The sequence below is a fragment of the Schistocerca cancellata genome, chromosome 7, assembly GCF_023864275.1.
Source record: "Schistocerca cancellata isolate TAMUIC-IGC-003103 chromosome 7, iqSchCanc2.1, whole genome shotgun sequence".
Taxonomy (NCBI): Eukaryota; Metazoa; Arthropoda; class Insecta; order Orthoptera; family Acrididae; genus Schistocerca; species Schistocerca cancellata.
In genome coordinates, this window is record NC_064632.1 from 245,490,959 (window position 1) to 245,512,009 (window position 21,051).

Here is a 21,051-nt window from a genome sequence, read left to right on the forward strand (position 1 = left end):
GTTAGTGTGCTTTCCTTTTGCGTGTGAACTGACTTGTTTTGTATTTATCTACTTTTATATTTATTAGGGAGATAGTATTCGTGTATATTTGCTGGATTTGACTGAAAATTACATAAATATTACAAGGTAAGTTAGTGGAAGCAGAAGTGAAGTATTCTGCCCATTGGCTGTGGCAGAGTATTATAAAATAATGGGAGGAGTGGATGGATTCGATCAGCTGCGTGAACGGTATGCTGTAGGCCGTCGTTCATGGAAGTGGTGGCACAAACTGTTTTTCTTTCTTGTGGGTTTGGCAGTTGTCAATTCCTACGTTATGTGGAAGCTACAGAAGACCGAAGCAGACCAGCTAACATTTAGACTGCACTTGACAAGGCAGCTTATCTCTGGCTTCTCAAGCCGCAAGAGAAGAGGAAGGCCTGTTCATTTTCAAACACCAAAAAAAGGTGTGTCTGGAGTAACAGATGAAGTTTGTCTGGAGAAAGTTGGAACTCATTTCCCTACAAAAGGTACAAAAAACAGAAGATGCCGCCAATGTAGCACCAAGAACAAAGAAAAGAGAACAAAAATAATGTGTAGCAACTGTCATGTACCTTTGTGTGTAGCACCACACTTCTCTGAGTTCCATAGTACATCACCTTAGTGAACTCAAAGGACAGTATGAACTAATACAAATATAAATGTAATGTTTAACATGTTTTTCTATTAAAAAATAAAGGAAATACATTTTTTAAATTAGCAAGTGAAGTTACTCCACAGAGTTCGGCAGGAACAATAGTTCCCACTAATTTTCTTATGCTCGTAGGCTAAACTCTCACTTTCAAGATTTAAACTACGATCTTATGAACAGTTTCTTAGCCCAATAAAGTGTTCATAAAAAGTCTACAACTTCCGGAAATAATTTGGTCACTAAAGGGTTAATGTACAACTGATTCATTACATCCTTTCCAGTATGATGGGATTTACAGAAAACCACGTATGAGATGAGTGAGTCAAATGTGCTAGCTAGAACATATTATCATATTCCTGTGAAAATTATTTGATTTCCAACTTTAACTTACAAATATCAAGAACTATTTAAGAAATTTTAATATAATGTTTTGAGGATATAAATCTTGATAAATAATTATTATTGTAGTGATGCCTGACATTGCAGTACCTGAAAATCTTTGATGAGCTGCATGAATTCCTGGAGCTCTTGTTTTATACGCCTCTGTAAAACTTCTTGTTCTTCTTGGCATGTGGCACAAGCACGGAGGAAGTTGCATGCAGGACCACCACCAAACCTGGAATTAAAATATTTAAATTTGCTGAAACCAATAAACACCAAGAAAGTTAAAAAAAATTGTTGCAGCTTTATAACTTACAAGTACTGAGGGAGGCGGGTTGGGCAGACACGACAATTCAAATCTGAGTACACGAACAAACTTTTTTAAAATAACCATATGCAGGATGCACCGTTATGGAACTATAGACATAAAATGGCACCCAGATGAAAGTGTGGGCATTTAAACTAACTTGATACTCCTAATACCTGATGTGCTAAGAGCACAATTACTATAGTGTATGACATGTCAGACGGTGGCCCAATTTTGAGTCTCTTTCATGTATCTCTCTCTATAATCCCCTACTAGCCCATAGGATTTGGTCTTCTCCTGCCTCTTGCAGCGATTAGCTCTGGAAGTAAGTAAATGATTTCCACCAGACTGTAACATGGACATAAACCAGTGGCAATGTAATTGTATTGATTGTTTTTCACAAAAACATATTGTAAGGCCTGACAAGATAGAAAGTTTGTCTGTCTTCCTCTCTGCGCCATCACAAGTAGACAATAAGGCAAATCCCCCAACCCTTTGTTCATTTTCTCTTTGTTTGTTTGTGTTTGTGTGTGTGTGTGTGTGTGTATGTAGGAAGGGGCTTCCAAAATGACACAAGAGTACTGTCAAATTAGTTCAAGATAGTTGTTTCAGCTGAACAGTCAAACTTGGAAAACCTTTGAATTCCTTTCCACTGCTGTCTCCATTAGAAGCAGTTTTTCTGTAATTTTTAACAATAATATAGAGAGTATGGACTGCAACTCACCCCATAGAGGAGGCACTGAGTCACAGACAGGTGCAACGAAAAAGACTGCCAAAAAATTTAACATTTTAGCACACTTTTTCATTGTGCTTGTCTGCAACTAAGTGCCTCCTCTATATGGTGGGTGGTAATCTATCTTTTCCATACTGTTGTTGTTATTCCAACCTGTACTTTCCTGCAATTTTTACAGTATAAGGTCAATAATTAAATTTCCTACACTAGAAGTACAATAGCAATATTGATTTATCAAAGTAATGAACTACATTACAAAAGTACAATGGGTATTCAGAAAGTAGGGAACATTTCCATCTGATGCCGCTAGGTGCACGCCGATCGCATATATTTTGGTATCTGCATGTTTGGCAGCTCAGTCAGCATCCATCCGTGACAGCGGGAACATCCCTGCGTGTCTGGTTTTTTCGCTACTTGAATTTGAAATGTGCATTGCAATCGAAAATCCCACCAGTTGTGAGGTGCAGTCTGTGATACAGTTTTTGCTGACAAAAAATCTAAAACCTACAGAAATTTATCGTGAACTGTGTGAAGTGTATGGAAACAACGTAATGAGTGAATGTTCCGTCCAGAAATGGTACATTTGGTTTAAAAATGGCCGAACCAACATTCATGATGAAGAGAAGAGTGGACACCCGAGCATTGTGACTGACGATCTTGTCACTAAAGTTGATGAAATGATTCATGAAAACCATCGCTTCACAATAACGGAGCGTCTGCTTTTTTTCCACGTTTCCTGGACTTTGTTGTTTGAAATTGTCACTTGAGAGCTAGGCTACCACAAATTTTGTGCATGATGGGTGCTTACAGAGAACCATAAAGAACAGTGAATGGGGGCAAAGTTGACATTTCTGGAGACCTACCACAAACATGGTGATTCATTACTAAATCATATCGTAACCGGTGATGAGACTTGGGTGAAACATGTCATTTGCAAGACAAAATTACAGTCCATGGAGTGGGGGCACACATGGTCCCCCCAAAAACCAAGAAAATGTTTGTAAACCTTGTCAGCAAGGAAGTTGATGGCGACAGTGTTTTGGGGTAGGCAAGGTGTGCTGCTATTTGATTTTCTCAAATGTTGAGCAATCATAAATTCTGCCTGGTACTGTCAAACTTTGCACAGCCTTAGAAGAGCAGTTCAAAACAAACGCTGAGGAAAGTCAGTCATTCTTTCAGATGTATACAATAACATGTATTTCTTGTACTTCAGGTTGTTGTTGTTGTTTTTTTTAAATGCCATAACGTACCCAGCTTCCTGAATAGCCCTCGTAGCAGTACAAGATAGCTGAAATGTAATACTGTAAGGCACAATTTCATTATTGTACAGTTAGCAAGAATGAACTTTTATTACTTAAAATACACCTAACCTTCTTTTGTGTGGAATGTTATGAAAGTATCATTTATTAAAACCAGTTACCTGTGAAGTGTTGTGAAAGACCCATTTCCCTCACAACAGTCAACATCCTTGAAAAGCTGGTTGCAAGAATTTTTGAGGCAATTACAATCTTTTGCATCATACCAGGAATTACTGAGAGGGTGTTCCAATCATTTCTTTGGAAATATCAACTGTGTGGCAACATTGGAGGCAAAATTTTGAGTATTTACTGTTAAAATTTGAATTGAGAAAACAAGAATGTGTAAAATTTAATTTAAATATTCTTTTTCTTTCATCAGTATATTAATTTACAGTTGCTGTGTACCTGATATGTTAGAATAAAAGCTTAAAAATGTAAGGAAATGATATACTGCTACTTACAATAAAGGTGGTATGTTAAGTTGCCATTCCAGCCCAAGCTATCGGAGATGGTGATCTTGTATGTTTAAGGTGTGCTTGTTTTTGTGAATGAATGTGTGTCTGTTGCTTTTTCTGACAAAGGCTGTGGCCGGAAGCTAATGTGTAAGTGTCTTTTAGTTGTGTGTCTGCAACTTAACATATCATCTTTATGGTAGGTAGCAATCTATCTTTCCTTTACCTTGTTGACATTTCAAGCTGAAGTTTCCATTGCTAGAATAACTCTACACATTTGCAAATATTACAACATCTGAGCGTTAGATTTTATTATTAAAAATAACATTGTACATCCAAGAACCACATGTCAACTAGGTTATTGCAGGGATGTTGTATAGGACAATTTATTACAAAATTAATGGCATTATAGTACTTCTACCATAGTCAATTTAACAGTCAGTCTAAACCCAGTAAATATCATGCCTAATGTAATCTGCCAGGATAGGCATTTAAAATTCACCCAGACTTGATTGTTCAGTTTAAAGAATTATCTTTAACTAATTTAAACAGCAACTGTATTCTTTAGCGTAACAGGCATTAGCTAGGGTAAGACAGGTTACATGCAACAACTGCTATGCACTCACTGCTGACTGGCATGTTACTGACACAACTACAAAACAATGCCTGTCTAGACAATGGCAACCTGACAAGGTTTGCGTGATTCCATATCCCCTATCTTATTTTAACTCAGATAACTTTTTCCTCCTTTCTGCACTCTGTATATTATTGGCAATTTGCACATAACTATTTTAAATTTTCATACGAATGAAAAGGCACGTGTTGCATGCACACTACTGAGAAGATTTTACTGCTCTAGCCATCTGAAATTATTGTCTTAAATTTCCATTACCTTTTTAGGATAACAGAGAAAAACTGAACTGCCAGTTATGTGGCATGTTGGGCAGAGATACAAGACTTTTTTTAAATTTCCAATTGCACAGCATAAACACCAGCCATGCAGCAGGTGAATGGTATGCACAGTAAGTGACAGCAAATTTCCCGCATCACACACACTGTCACTGCTGAGTTCAAAAGGTCAGTGTATGCTGAGCTGCAGTCGCATAAACCTGGTCACCTAAGTTTATTCTCCTGCCAAGTGTGAATTTTGAAGCATTGTTTGCAGAAGGGAATACTCCAGCAGAAATTTGTTGAGGAACAAACCAAGTGTACAGATAAAATTAATGATAATATAAATAACTTTTGGTAATACATTTTTATACATGCTGTTTTATTTATAGCTCATCCAAGGTTAACATTGTTATACCTGGGCCGCTGAAACATGTCACTTCAAGGTCACTCCCCAAGTGCCGTAGAGTTGGTAGTATAACTAACAAACAAGTGAGGAACGGGAGGTGCTGCGTCTTCTGAACCAATAACAGCACCGAACAAAAGCCAGTTCCGGTGTCAATGCTACCACATTGCCGGCTTCCATGTAAACATTGTATGTCAGTGCACGAACGCCTGCTGTTGTGTTGTGTTACCGCCTCGACTACAGTTTTTGTTTGTTAAACAATGTCACCAAAATGATGTTGTTCACCAAGCGACAATCTGTTGCACCGTGAAGTGCCATTAAATAGTCAGGATTTTGAATTGCTACGGAGGATGCGTGAGTTTTACAAGCAGAAAAAGAATTTGTTTCTGTTCATGGGCATGCATCGATCCCCACCGATAAAGTTTAAGAGCATACCTCGAAAACTCTAGGCCTCAGTGAACGAAAATTTATAAGGAAACAGGTGCTACTTCAAGACTTACAAGACAGTGAAGTAAACAGTGTGGAAGGAACAGTGTGTTTTTAAGTACTCCAGGCAAGAAAAAAAAGCAGCCTTGTCCTGTTACAGATATTGATTCTTTCCAATCCAATGTAATTTGTCGGCACATATAGGGATACTATACAAGGAAAGAATACCCCACAATAGTGAAGTTGCTAATTTCTTTAAAAGAAAGTGAACTTTTCTCAGGGCAGAAAACTTCACTTAAGATGATATTAAAAAGTATGGGCTCCTGTTTTAAAAAGTTAGATGGATGAAAACTGTTACTAGAAAAAGCTCACGTCGTTGCAGCTCGTACCATTTTCTTACACAAAATTGTAGGAAAGGACATACACTCAGTCATATGGTTAGATGAAACCTGGCTCAACACTGGAGAATCAATTGAGAAATGCTGGGCAGATGATACTTCGAATAGCAGCACTCATCAGCCAACAGGAAGAGGATCACGACATCAGCCAACAGGAAGAGGATCACGATTAATTGTGGCCCATGCAGGATCTTCAAACGGCTTTGTGCCTGAAGGACTTCTAGTTTTTCGATCGTAAAAAACTGGCAACTATCATGAGGATATGGGCCACCCACAGCTTCTACAGTGGTTTAAAAATTTGTTGCTCCAGTTTAGTGCTCAGACAGTTTTTGTGATGGACAATGCACCATACCATTCCGTGATTTTAGATAAAACTCCCACCACAAGTGACCGTAAAGAAACTATGGTGCTGTGGTTGCAGGCGACAGACATTGCTGTGGACATGAACATGACAAAGCTGCTGTTATACTCGCTCGTGAAACAAAATAAGACTGTGATGCCTAAATACGTTTAGATGAAATTGCAAATGAACAGGGTCACTTGGTAATTAGGCTACTGCATTATCACTGTCATTTTAATCCAACTGAATTGGTTTGGAGTGAAGTCAAGGCACACATCAGAAGTAACAACAAGACTTTTACTATAACAAAAGTGGAAAGGCTGCTACGTGAAGGTCTTGCTACTGTAGACTCTGCGTCATGGAGGAAAAAAGTAGACCATGTTGCTAGACTAATAAGAGAAGCACAGACTATAGATGGAATTATAAATGAAAACAAACAATTAACGATTTCTCGTAATGATGATGATGATGACGACGACGAAGACAATGGTTTTGGCGCCAATTCCAATGACAGTGAAGGAGAACTGGATGGAATTGCACCACTGACATCGTAAATTGGCGAGTGTAAATGTATATAGAATTAATTCTTTTTCTCTCTGCAATCATGTAGGCTATGCATATTTTGCTTTATTTCTTTCTACGAGTGTGGATAGCGTGTTATTTGGGATGCTTAGATTACATTATTATATGACATTTTACATGCAACTATTACTGTAACAATTTGGAACGACTTTTTGTAGATACTGTCATTAACTTTGGGTGTTTTTATTTCCTGGTTTAATATACTATCAAACGCTTAGTCTCCATCTTCTCTCCATTGTTACAAAAACGTACTTTGTTGCACTTACGTATAAATGTTGATTGTAGCTTACATTTACAAAATGTACTTCGGAGTTGTGGGCGTGTGCGGTGGCAGGTATTGCAACCTCGCAATTGCAGTGTAGCCAACCACACACAAGCTGTCAAGTACATGTTTCACCAGCCCGGGTATAGATACATTGGATTATATTACATTTTGCCTGCTGTCCTTTAGGGGCATAAGAAATTTAAATCAGGAAAAACTGAACCCAGCTCTTCTTAATTACTGTTTCGCCATGTGGGATCTTCTACATTTTGACCTTTTAAGTTTTGTAATTTTGTAACAAGTAAGAATCCTGCAAGTTGCATTTTAGAGGTGCAAAACCATCAATTCATTAAGTACCATGCTCCCTGATCAGCTACGAACACTGCTTGATCTCATTATTCAATGCCTTTTTTTCCTTCTTCTTTTGCATCATCTTTCCTTTCCCTCCAGGGACAATTTTGAACACTTCTCATGTTATTCCTCTAGTCTAAAATAGGTTCTCATTTTTCAATCACTTGTTGATTCAAGAGTTCACAAAAATCTTGATTTTCTGGCTGCTAGGATTTGAAACAGAATATGCTAATTATGAACAAATAGCAGAAATTCTGCCAAACATGAAAATGTAAATACCGTATTTACTCGAATCTAAGCCGCACTTTTTTTCCGGTTTTCGTAATCCACAAAACCATCTGCGGCTTAGAGTCGAGTGCAAAGGGAGCGGAAATTATGAAAAATGTTGGTACGTGCCGCCACAACTAACTTCTGCCATCGAATATATGTAGCGCTACGCAGGCATGCTTTGTAGGCACAAAGATAAATATTGGCGCCAAAACCTCTGCGTCAGTAAATAAATAAATAAATAAATAAATAAATAAAAAAAAAAATAAAAATAAAAAATAAAAAAAAAAGGTGGAAGACCACGAGTTTCGACCACTGCATTTTCATACATAATCCAACGAAGTAAATACAAATTCCGTATTGTTCATTTTCGAATGTAGCACAATTTCAGTGTACTACGAAAATCTGACTGGCAAGACTGTTTGGGATGTTTGTCAATATGGCCAACTCTACGTTCTGAATTTTTATTTGAATCACATACAGTATTTTCTTCACCATAAGAATAATACGAATATACACATTTTGCCATGTATTCTTTCGTGTTTGCTGCTATCTCATTTAAATCCTATCTGCCTAATAAACTACGAAACTAGAGTGAGACAACAGCAAACGCGGAAGAATATACGTATCGTGTCATGTTTATATTCGTATTATTCTTATGCCTAATAGTGATACAGTCAGAAATGAAGCACGGCAAGTGACTAGATTTTTAAATCTAAGATGACTAATTTCTGTGCAGAATTTGATGTAATAAAGAAGCGGCCGCAAAGATTTTCAAACGGAGAAAAATTTTCGCCTAACTCTCGTTCAGAACATGTTCTATCACACGCAGTCTATTATTTGATTCTTGTTGATCATTATCAAAGAAAGCAGCAGTGTAAGTAACAACAAATAGCAGTCTCTTGCCATTGTTTCGCTAATGTGACGATTCCTCTCTCTTTTTTTTTTTTTAATTGTACGCGGCGGTAGCGCGCACAAAAACAAGCCATGCCGTGAGCCGCGACAGGCCGTAAACACGCACTATCAGAATGCGACAAACAATGCATGACACAATGCAGTAATGCATTTTCAGCTTAGAGTGACACGCAAACACCTATAACAAAGAAAACGACACTTATCAGATCAAAGCAAAATAAGCAATCGACTCAAACCAGACGAAGCACGTGAAAAAGGAAGGGTACCCGTATAAATACGGACGGAGCGCCTGACGCATGGCAATGGCTACGTGGTAAAGCTTAACTGCTAAGCTTACGACTCGAACTCAACTACTGTAGCTGTATCGTCATTCATTTGACCTAAATTGTGTCTCATATTACAATGGACCAACTTTGTTTCGATTTGGAGGTGCGGCTTAAAACTTTTCTCTCCCCTTGAATTTAGAGTCTCATATTTCAGGTGCGGCTTAGATTCGGGAATTTTTTTTTTTCCTTTATTTCGAGTCTCATTTTTCAGGTGCGGCTTAGATTCGAGTAAATACGGTAGCATCATTAACATAGTCATGGAAAATCTTGAATGGAACATAACTTTCTATACACTTCCCAAAAATCATAATTTTAATAAGCCTGTAGCCAGTTGCATGTGAATGGTTACTGTGTAAATTTCACCGAAATGACTTCCTTTCTCATTTACCAACAGTGACACCCTACTCCTCTTAACCAATCTGCCTGCTTTAAAGATGCGTGCCCCCTCCTCTGTGTCAGTGCTATGCCCCTTGTACTTACCTATACAAGTCCCTTAAAATCCAAGTGGCTTAACTCCACTTTCTCTTATTTTTGTAATAGGGTCGGAGCCTGGCCCAGCAAGTGGCAGTCTGTTAACAGTGTAGTGTAATTTGTTACTCACATACCAACTGCGCTGGTAGCAGTACAAGTCTCGTCTGTAAGTAGACACATCTATCTGTTGACTCCTGAAGTGGTGTATGTGGGAGTTACCTCAATGTGCCCACCATTGTTCTTTAATTTTTTTGCACCGTGTTCAGTGTAATTCATCCTGTGTTACACTGATAAAAACAACATCAGGGAAGTAATTATGTGGGATGACAACGGATCTCACGATGAATATTTTCTATAACATTCAGTCTTACAGTGTTGGTCAGTATTTTTTTTATTTTCTCATTATCTTGTGACTTTAAATAAAAATCAACAGTTTCTTGTGTGTGCATGCTTTTACCAATATAAAGTACAACATATTACATGTAACAGCTGACAACACAGAGGGAGAGGCAGCAAACAGACAGGTTAGGAAAGTGGAATCTCAGTTAACTCAGTCTGGTCCAGATAGTAGCATTAAGTGTCATACAATGGTATTTGACTGTGAGGGGGAGATAGAACAGAAGGAAAGAAAGTGACAGTAAAAGGAGAGAAGTGGTGGGAAGAGGTAAGTGAGGGACAAAGGCTAGTAGAGACAGACTAGGAGAACTGTGGGACTGCAGGATGTATTGTACAGACAATTCCCATTTATGTAGTTCAGAACAGCTGGTATTGCGGGTAACAATGCAAGGGGCACGGGTAATGAAACAGCCATTGAAATAAATCATTTTGTGTTTCGAAGAACATTCTGCCACTTGGTGGTCAACACTGCCCTTGGGTACATTTTGACAATGGTCATTCACCTGGGTGGACACCTAGTTGATGGCCATGCCCACAGAAAAGGCTGCACAAAGGTACAGCAGGAACTGGTGTAAGACATGACTGCTTTCACAGGACTGGAATATGATGTGCTGGATAGGTGCATAGAACATGTCTTGCACCTGGGTGTTCCACAGGGGTACAACCCATGTGGCAAGGGGTTGGGTGTAGGTGTGGCATATGGAACAGATGGGAAAGGTAGGAAGGAGGAAAACTTGGGAAAAGGTAGGAAGGAGGAAAACTTGGGAAAAGGTAGGAAGGAGGAAAACTTGGGGAAAGGTTGGAAGGATTGTGTGTGCAATGTTCCTCATTTCTGGGCGTGATTATAGATTGTCTCAGCCCTAGGAACATAGCCGGGTTGTTCCTGTTGTGGGTGATAGTAGGCGATGAAGGGAAGAAGGGTTCTCCTCTGTATTTTCATTCCCCAAACTCTGAAACTGTTTTCAACAGATCGGTTTACAGCTATTTCATGTGTATATTTTTCTATATTCATAGTTTATTTTCAATATCCAGTTTGCATATTTTCTTTTAATGTATACCTTCCACTGCCACACCCAATACTCTCTTACAGTGATTACCCATGCTTAAAACTCTCTGACATCATTTACATTCCTTTTCTGATATCTGCAGTGGCAGTGTCCCAAATAGACCACTGCCCCATCTACCTATATCATTTCATAAAAGCATTCCTATTCCTAGCTGCAGCTCAGTTATGCATCCCATTTCTACAGTTCTGCTGAACTCAGAATATCTCCCAATGGCCTAACCTCTAAAATTCCCTCTCTCTACAAATGCAGCCCTCCTTACACAATGACCTCCCAATCTTCAGATTTCTTCCATCCCTATCTCTCTCATACATTGTATGAGAGAAACCAATTTCCATGCCACAGGCATCCATGACACTTCTGTTCCCTTCATGACATGGAGTTACTGTACAAACCCTAGATACATACTCCCCACCTCCCAAATTACAATTCTTGGGCTCCAAGATTCGGAAGAGTGCGCCAGACATCAACTTTAAAAGTATGCCAGTTTAAAGATGTACTCCTGGGTTAGGGCATCACTGTCCAAAAACACACTCAAAACTCCTCTCCAACATCCCATCACAAAACCCAAATCCAAACAAACCCAAAACAATGTTGTCAACTTGTCTGCCAAAATCCTCAATCACATGGTACTTTCAGTCTTGTTGAAAGGCCGCACCTTCAGTCTCACATCCTAATTCAATCACACTGGTCTCAACATAGTTCTACTTTCCGTCTTCTAACCCCTGTAGTTGAAACAATTTTTGCCTCCAAACCCTCCAGCTAAAAGCCATCATCAACCCTTTCCTCTTCCAGCTCATACTTCTGCCCAAACATGACCCTCCCCAATCCATGATTTCTTTCCAGGAATTACTTGCCTTGAATCTGGCCATACTCTCCTTTCCTAGTTCCCCTTCCAAAAACACCATCCTCTTGATGGGAGAAAGAACAGACACTTATGGCCAAATATAGACCCTGATTTGACAATCCTTCCTATGGACAAACGATCCACCACTGTCATGATGAACCATAGTTATCACCCAACAGAAGGTATTTGCCACCTGTCGGGCTCTTCCTCCTGCAAGTCCTGATAAAGTGATACCATCCCAACAGTCCAGCATGTCTTCCAATCCCTAGTAAAATCCTTAGGCCCATACCAGAACCTTTCCCCTGAACCCTTCTCTTACTTCCTCTAATGCACCATCTGTAGGCCAGCCAAAATTCATAAGCCTAACCACCTCAATGCACCATTGCAGCTGGTATCTGTGTTCTTACAACCCAGCATGCCCCCTCTCTGATGGCTCCATCGAAATCTCTGTCCATATCAAGCCTGCTAATCATCAACAATACATCCACTTTGATATCTGTCAACTAGAAAGTCTCCCATACAATCTAGCCGCTTATGGACAATGCGTCAGCAGTAATTAACTTGCAAACCTAGATCTCCCATGTCATAACCATTACTGTTCATAGTCCTTCAACCACTCCTGCAAATCAATTGCAACAGAGAAACCCCATCATTACCCTGAATCACTCCAAATTCAAACAAATTAACCACTTCCTTCACCATGGCTTGGGCTACCTATGATCTTCCCGAAAATGAGGGACACCCAACCCACAATCCTTTCCATCTCTCCTAGAGTGGTAATAGAAGGGCGTGATTTATTTAGTAATATTTTGGGTGTGCCATGTTCATTGTTGAAGCAGGGATGAAAACTTTGCAAAACAATGGGTCTAGTTTGACATAATATATACAAAAATTATGACAGGCAAGCACTCAATATTAGGTAAATAGCAGGTGTTATGTACACACACTCAGGTTCACATTTTTGCCTATTTTCAACAGCTTGTAAGACAACATTCAAAAGATGAACATTTCAGAAATTTTGTCCATAAATGTTGTGAATTCACCAAGATAATTAATTTAGTATGAGGATCAGTGGCCACAAAGTTATCGACACAAAAATTATTATGGAATTGAAGAAATGTGGAAGAAATTTAAGCAGTTTCAATATTGTGAAAAGGAAAGTTGCCACTCACCATATAGCAGAGATGCTGAATCGACTCAGTATCTCCGCTATAAGGTGAGTGGCAACTTTCCTTTTCACAATATTGTTACATTCCATCCTGGTTTTTCCACTCTTTGAAATTTAAGTAGTTTGTTTGAAATAACTGCTGAAGAGTAAATAATGCATTACTTTCATTTTCATATCCAAACCTTCACTGTGGCATAGGAGATCTTTGTGGAACACTTTTAAATATTATTGAACCACTTGAAACATGAGTACTGACAGAACTAGTAATGTCTCATAAAAGTTAGTCGTGGTTTAGTAACAAAATTCAAGAAGCAGAAAGTATTACACAACAAGAGCAAAGGAGATCCTAAGATGGTGGATAAGCTAAGCCTAACTGGAATTACGCACATTATATTACCTGCATGCATTAAATAAAAAAAAAAAAAAAAAACATGTGTACCAATATATAAAAATATTAAGCCATATAAAAATAAAATAGAGACATTCATCAACTCTGACTGAAAGTACCTTATCTGTGGAACCATAATCTTTTCTAGGAACCACATTTCGTGTGTACTGAAATGTGGACACCTCATTCCATCAAAGACAACATCATCAACCATATATGAAATAACTTATTAGTGTAATAAACTCACGTCTCATACAGGTACTCCCATACTGGCTGTGATAATATGGTACACAGCTGGTGCATATCCGCAGCTTTGGAAGGCTGCACTCTGCCATGAGCACAAAGAAAGTCAGAGTTGTCAATAGGGCCTGGCTCTGAAAATGTGTTAAATTTGTTGACCCATTGCTTGGAGACATAGAAATCTAGAGATGGTTCATTGGATGAGAGTTCAATGAGTTCAACAGCTCGCTGGCGTTTCTTTCCAATCTCATCACATGATTTCCTATTTATGAAAGGAAAAAAGAAAAAAAAGGAAGTAGTAAAACTGCTTTTAATTTAATCTTCAAATAGCCTTAAAATGTACGTACAAAATGGAAAAAGTAAAACTAGTTTTAATTTAATCATTTAATTGCTTTAAATTGTATGCAAAAAATAAATAAATAAAAGCTGTTTATAAAGCCATAAGGTGGTAACACCATTTAACAGAAACTGTTTCGAAGCTTCGAGTTCCACACTGATTAATATTCACTAATATCCCATTCTTGGTAAATCCTACAAATGGCATAGTATTATATTTGCTTATGAGAAACTAACCTCCTGGTTGTTATAAGTATATAAGTCCTGGGGCTAACCCAAATAGAAACACCCTCGAGAGTAAAAATATGATTCTAATGATGAACAACTAACAAATGTAAATGCATGAAAGAATTACCCGAAGAAATTGTTAGGAATTAATTCTTGCACTTAGGGCAGGAAAGAACTATTTTATGGGTGAAAAATTTAGTGCCAAAACCAAACATCAGTTTTAGGGCAGACTTACTTGTAGAAGAGAACATATGCCTCACAGTTCTGGACTGTTTCAGGAGACACTTGTGTAACATACTGGTCATCAAATTCAAACCACTGCTCACTGATACAGTTCAGGGAGTAACAGGTGTAGTGACCACCACCAGCTGTTCCATGGTGGCAAATCACGGACATCAAGTCGTAACTAGTGACTTGTGAGACACAATCTGGAACACGAAAGAAATATGTCAGATCACTAATTTATATTATAAGCCATTATGTATGAACAGTAAAGTTATTTTCACCGGTTTCCAGTCACGACGACACAAATCTACTAATGCACTAACAAATACACATTAATCAATTTTGTTTCTTAATCAGTAAGTTGACTTCTTCAAATCTAAACACAATGGTAACAAAAATGGTGATGGTGAAGGGTAATAAATAATTTAACCCCATTACACTAAAGTGTTTGTGTTTCTATATACAAACCAGCAAAATTCAATTAACAGGTCACTAAATAATCTTTTCCCCACCTCATCAATAATAACTCACCACGACAGCATGCACACAATTTACTGAATGATGTGTACAAACTGTGCAGCTTTCTACAATGGCTTTATCATGGAAAAACTGTATGTAAGATAACCAAAATTATTATTATTATTTTTTTGGTTCCTTATACTGCCCATCCAACTCAGAAGATACAGTTGCTGAAAGGTTCAAGGAAAATTTAAGTGTCATTTCGAACAGATACCCTAATCTTAAATTATAGCTGGTGGTGACTGCAGTCCACTACAGACAAGCTGGTGAGAATACAGATTTAAAGCCAAGCCAGTGGTATGCAGAAAAAAATCATCCAAAATTGTACCCAGAAAATTATTTTGAGCATTTAGTTCATAAGCCCACATGAATTGTAAATGGTTGTGATAACATACTAGACCTCTTAGTCATAAAAAATCATGAGAAAATAGAGCTCATCATGAGGTTCCAGAGGTTAGTGACTACAAGGCTGTTGTAGTGAGACTGAATACTGTAACATCCAAATCTGCCAAACAACTCAAAATACAATTATTTCAAATAGGAAATAAAAATTTGCTTGACCACTTTCTAAGGGTCAGTCTCCACCTCTTCCAAACTATGTAAGTTTAGACCAGATGTGCCTTAAACTCAAAGAAATACACCACCTGACAAAAAAAGTAAAGCACGGATAAGGGGAGGAGAAAATGAGATGAAACTGTACTGGTTTAGAGGGTACGTGTTGTTATTTCAGCAATAACAATATTGATTTAAGTTTATAGAGAACTCTGCAATATAGAGCCCACTTATCAGTATGATGTTGCACCTCCTTGGCCTACACGGAAGCACCGATGCAGTTGGGAAGGGTGTCAGAAAGCCGTTGTTTCTTCTTGAGGCAAACTTGCCCACAACTGTTGTAACTGGTCCTCGACAGCCTGGCTGCTAGGACTTGGACAAAGTTGGTGACTGAGCTGGTACCACAAATGTTTTATTGGGGAGAGGTCTGTGGGTCTTACTGGCCACAGGGTACGTATAACATCACGCCGACAGTTCATAGGGATAAGTGCTTTTTGAAAAGAATGGCACCATGAACAGTTGTACAGGAGATAACACATGAGAATGCAGGATATTTGCGACATACTGTTGTACTGTCAGAAGTCTCTCAATCACTAACAGTTGTGAGCTGAAGTTATATTCGATGGCTCTGCACATCGTGACACCAAAAGCATCAATGCTGTGCCTTACCAAAACATTGGAATAACGCGACCTCTCCCAGTGTCACCAGATACTCGCTGATGATTGTTATCCAGGATAGTGCAGAACTGCAACTCATCACTCAGCATCATGTGAAGCCATTCATCAGCTTCCAAGTCGTGGCACCTCTCCAAACACGGCCATTTGTGTTGTGATTTTAATGGCAGTCAACACATGGGACAGTAACTCCCTAGTCCAGCAACTGCTAGGCTCTCACCAATGGCGCAGGATGACAAGAAATGGTCAGGGAGTTTTTTGTTTGATGTCTGATGCAAGACTTACAAAAAATCAAAAGACATTCATAGCACTTGTCGACCTAGAAAAAGCATCCGACGCTGTAAAATGATGCAAGATATTTGAAATTGTCACGAAAAAAGAAGTAAGCTGCAGGCAAAGACTGACCAGATGAATCCATAATAGGGACATGTAAGACACTGACTCATTGATGTTACATTATTGATATGATTTTCATAAAAATACATTAAATTTAAGGAAGTTGTAGTTGTTGGAGATATGTTAATACAAGCATTTAGCCTGGTTCTCATAGGCTAATGTCAAAACCCATCGTAAATAGCAAAAAGTGTTGAAATACGTTAATAAAATTTTCTCTGACTTCCAGCCGTGTCAGGTGGTTAAAATCCCACGAGCTTTCAACCGAGCTGATTTTAACCACCTGAAGCGGCTGGAAGCCCGAGAAACTTTTATTAATTCATATCGCTGCGAAACCATGCATTCATACTTGAAATATGTTAGATACAAAAATTCTAATATGCCAACAAAAAAAAAAAAAAAAAAAAAAAAAAAAAAAAAAGGAAAAGCCATTGAGAAAAAGTCATCATTGTAATCATATTAATTTAAAATGTTATGTAAATTTTAACACAAATCTTCAAGTAAAATCATTCATATTATGAAACTGTAATTACATCTTACGCCTTAACAGCAGAGTAAACAGTTTGTGTAATGTTAAAAAGATTAAAAAGTCTGAGCGTAGGAATGCAGCTGAGTTGAGTTTGGTTTGAGGTGAGTAAATGAAGATCTTTAATCATTGAAACCACATCAGAATGTGAAAACGTTTCATAATCCCCTCAGGACTTCTACAGTGAACATTATATTTAACCTTTAGGTGATGAGGTGTTTTTTCCCATGTAAGTATGATACACATGTCACCATGTACTTTTTGGGAATAGAAATGAATAAACTTCTCAAATTATTCATACAATTCAGAGTTTCTCGGCCAGCATTTGCAATATTGTTGCTATTTGATTTGTGGGCATAATGCCGTGGTCCTAGAACTATGCATTGGACCAAGGCCTTATGACCACAAATCAAATATCAGCAACATTGCTCAATTTATTATTTATTTCTACATCTGTATTTAGGTATCGCGTGGTAAATATCCATACCAGTGAATCAAGAGGAAAACAATTACACGGGGTAGATACACAGTAGAACATATATTTACCAGTGTTACTTAAAGGATTAACATCTTCATCACCACCAATTCATCCAGATGAGTAAGTAATATATCTAAAAACAAAGATGATTTGACTTACCAAACGAAAGCGCTGGCACGTCGATAGAGACACAAACAAACACAAACATACACACAAAATTCTAGCTTTCGCAACCAACAGTGGCCTCGTTAGGAAAGAGGGAAGGAGAGGGAAAGACGAAAGGATTTGGGTTTTAAGGGAGAGGGTAAGGAGTCACTCCAATCCCGGGAGCAGAAAGACTTACCTTAGGGGGAAAAACGGACGGTTGTACACTCGCGCGCACACACACACATATCCATCTACACATATACAGGCACAAGCAGACATATACAGAGGCAAAGAGTTTGGGCAGAGATGTGAGTTGACGCAGAAGTGCAGAGGCAAAGATGTTGTTGAATGACAGGTGAGGTATGAGTGGCGGCAACTTGAAATTAGCGGAGATTGAGGCCTGGTGGATAACGGTTGAAGAGCAAGTTCCCATCTCCGGAGTTCGGATAGGTTGGTGTTAGTGGGAAGTATCCAGATAACCCGGATGGTGTAACACTGTGCCAAGATGTGCTGGCCGTGCACCAAGGCATGTTTAGCCACAGTGTGATCCTCATTACCAACATACATTGTCTGCCTGTGTCCATTCATGCGAATGGACAGTTTGTTGCTGGTCATTCCCACATAGAATGCGTCACAGTGTAGGCAGGTCAGTTGGTAGATCATGTGGGTGCTTTCACACGTGGCTCTGCCTTTGATCGTGTACACCTTCCGGGTTACAGGACTGGAGTAGGTGGTGGTGGGAGGGTGCATGGGACAGGTTTTACACCGGGGGCGGTTACAAGGGTAGGAGCCAGAGGGTAGGGAAGGTGGTCTGGTACCCATGGCTGTTCCCTTTAATTGATGTTAATATTGTATCTATGTAAACTACACTTAGCATAGAGAAAGTAAAATAGTGTTTACAACATTTTGAGCAGATATTTAAATGAACTATCTGAAGATTTAGAAACATTACTTTTTGAGATAAGTATTTTGTGTATTTTTATTAGCACAGTTATGTGGAAAGAACTGCAGAGAAAAACAAGGTATGTGTGAAACCGTCACATAGTCTATAAACAGATGAAATTCTGTTTGAAGGAATTAAGAGAATACAGCTGATTTGTATTAACAAGCTTTACATTATTTGTATGAAAATGTATGACAGGACTATTTCAAACATCACAGATTACCACAATGGTAACGAGTTTTGCCTTCAAATATCCTAAACAGCAGCATCACTCCAGTGCCAAGCAAACACAACAACCTGCAATGAACTCCAATACTTCAATCAGGGTTGAGAACTATGCACCTCATTCATGAAGACAAAGCCGACAATCAAGTTTTCTTACATGGAGTAAACTGTATCTAAAGCTGATGTTTACTGACTAGACTATACAGGGTGGGGCAAATAAAAGTGACCTTAACAACTACAAGTGGAGCATTTGCCCACACAACTGTCTTGATATGCTGCTCTCTTGTGACAGGTGTTGGGTTGATTTTGCAGGACTCTGAAGCATTTTCTGGTGTGTGCGCATGTTTTGGAATGCTCTTCGTTGGCACTTTGACACCATTAAACTTCTCGGCAAATAACTGGCCACACCGTTTACAAGACTTTGATGTCACATAGGTTTCCATAACGAACACCTGCTGCTTCACTGTGAGTACTATCATCCCTTTTGCACTGCTCACACACAATGACACAGCCCGCACTACACTCTGAACAAGTGTGGATCAGAGGATCACATGGTGGCCATACACATGGTGTACACACACACACACACACACACACACACACACACACACACACACACACACACACACACACACAAAAATCATATCCACTCTTCGAGGCAACTTTTATTCGCCCCACGTCATATATGTAGAACATCAATTACATTTAATTATTATAAATATAAAAAAAGATATACCTTTATGTAGGTAGGGTCTCATGTCAAGTCCTTCCAGAGGGAAAGATACATAACTTCCAATTTTGGAGCTGTACATTAACTCGTGCCGAAATCGCTTCAGATGGATGCAGAGAACTTCTGGCAACTCCAGAACTTTGGAGTATTTGACACCATTTCGAAGTAAATTGCACTTTTCACAGCTGGTAAAACAAAACAAAAACATAAAAAGAATATCCTGCTAATACTTCTACAACAGCTTTCATTTTACATTTTAATGAAATTTCTGCACAATTCTTTTTTTTAGTGTACTGCATATTTTGTTGTCCTTTTCTTTTGTTGTTATCATTAGATACCCTACCACTTAGCACTACTTTTTGTACAACTGTGATCAAACTCACAGAAACCAGGCAAATGTCGCAAGAGGACTTTTTCAGCTTTATCTGTATTTTCTACATGACTTTCCATGGCAGTAGCATAACATTACCAACATTCTGAATTGACCTTTCTTTATCCAGTACTAATGAATCCAATTATTATCATATTTCAGAGTCAAAGAATTACAGAAAACTTCTCTTCATGCCACATCATATATTTTCTGAAATCTGATGTCTATTGTAACAAAGAAAGAAAACTTCAATATATTTCAAACACTTAGCGATACTTGCTTAAGCCTGCAATTACATCACTAATATATTACACCAAAATACAAATATACATTTATTTTTTGAGAAGAAAACAATATCAATTTACAGTATATGAGAGATATAATTCTTTTAATACTCATGGTCCACCTTTACTTGGCCTCTGCGAGATAGTTGGAAGTAACCTGTCTTCGTGCCACTCCGAAATGTTTACCTTCATTGCCAACCTTAGTTATGTAGCAGTATTTCACCAAAACAATAAGTAGCTGTTGTCAATACAGCACTGACATGTGTGTGGCATTGTCCTTAATGACAGTCAATATTATGTACAGAAATTGTCCTTAGTGACTGTCAATATTATTTACAGAAATCAGTGAAGAGACTGTACTTTATCTTTCTAGTGAAGTGACTCACCGTTGTCTTTTGTGTCACTTCTGTGACGTTACATCTGCATTTATTTTATATGCTATAATCTGGCTGCTGCGGAAGCAGGAGGCAGGGCTAGAGTCAGTAGCCAATAAGCTACGAGATGACTGCAGTCTTCTGCTCCTGGCATCCTTCACCTAGGACCCGACTAAAAGTGTGCGATCAGTACAAATCTTTTGGGACCTTGTGAGGATACAGAATTTCCACGTGGTTAAATTTGGGATTTTTCCCTTCAAACTCAGAAGTGCAAAGTTTTCTGTATACTTATCATTGTATATACAAGGGCGTGCTGAAAAGTAATACCTCCGAAATTTTTATACTTTCCTCAATAATGGATCAGGCATTAATTGTCAGTCAACTTTATTGCTTTGCTGATGCAGGTTGCAGCCCTCTGTTGCTAAAGGTTCCAAACTGTACATTGTAATGTTGCCATGTGTAACTTAACTAAG

The 21,051-nt window shown here is 38.5% G+C and overlaps 1 protein-coding gene across 1 annotated transcript in view; it reads right to left on the minus strand.

Moving 5' to 3' along the window:
- LOC126091940 (ubiquitin carboxyl-terminal hydrolase 20) overlaps positions 1–21,051 on the minus strand; it is a 190,524-nt gene that overhangs the window by 62,996 nt on the left and 106,477 nt on the right. Inside the window, exons 11-14 of the mRNA XM_049907266.1 lie at positions 19,557–19,735; positions 14,373–14,565; positions 13,581–13,835; positions 1,157–1,283 (exon numbers count right to left, since the gene is read on the minus strand). Coding sequence (XP_049763223.1) covers positions 1,157–1,283; positions 13,581–13,835; positions 14,373–14,565; positions 19,557–19,735 — 754 coding nt within the window. The remainder of the gene's footprint in view (positions 1–1,156; positions 1,284–13,580; positions 13,836–14,372; positions 14,566–19,556; positions 19,736–21,051) is intronic.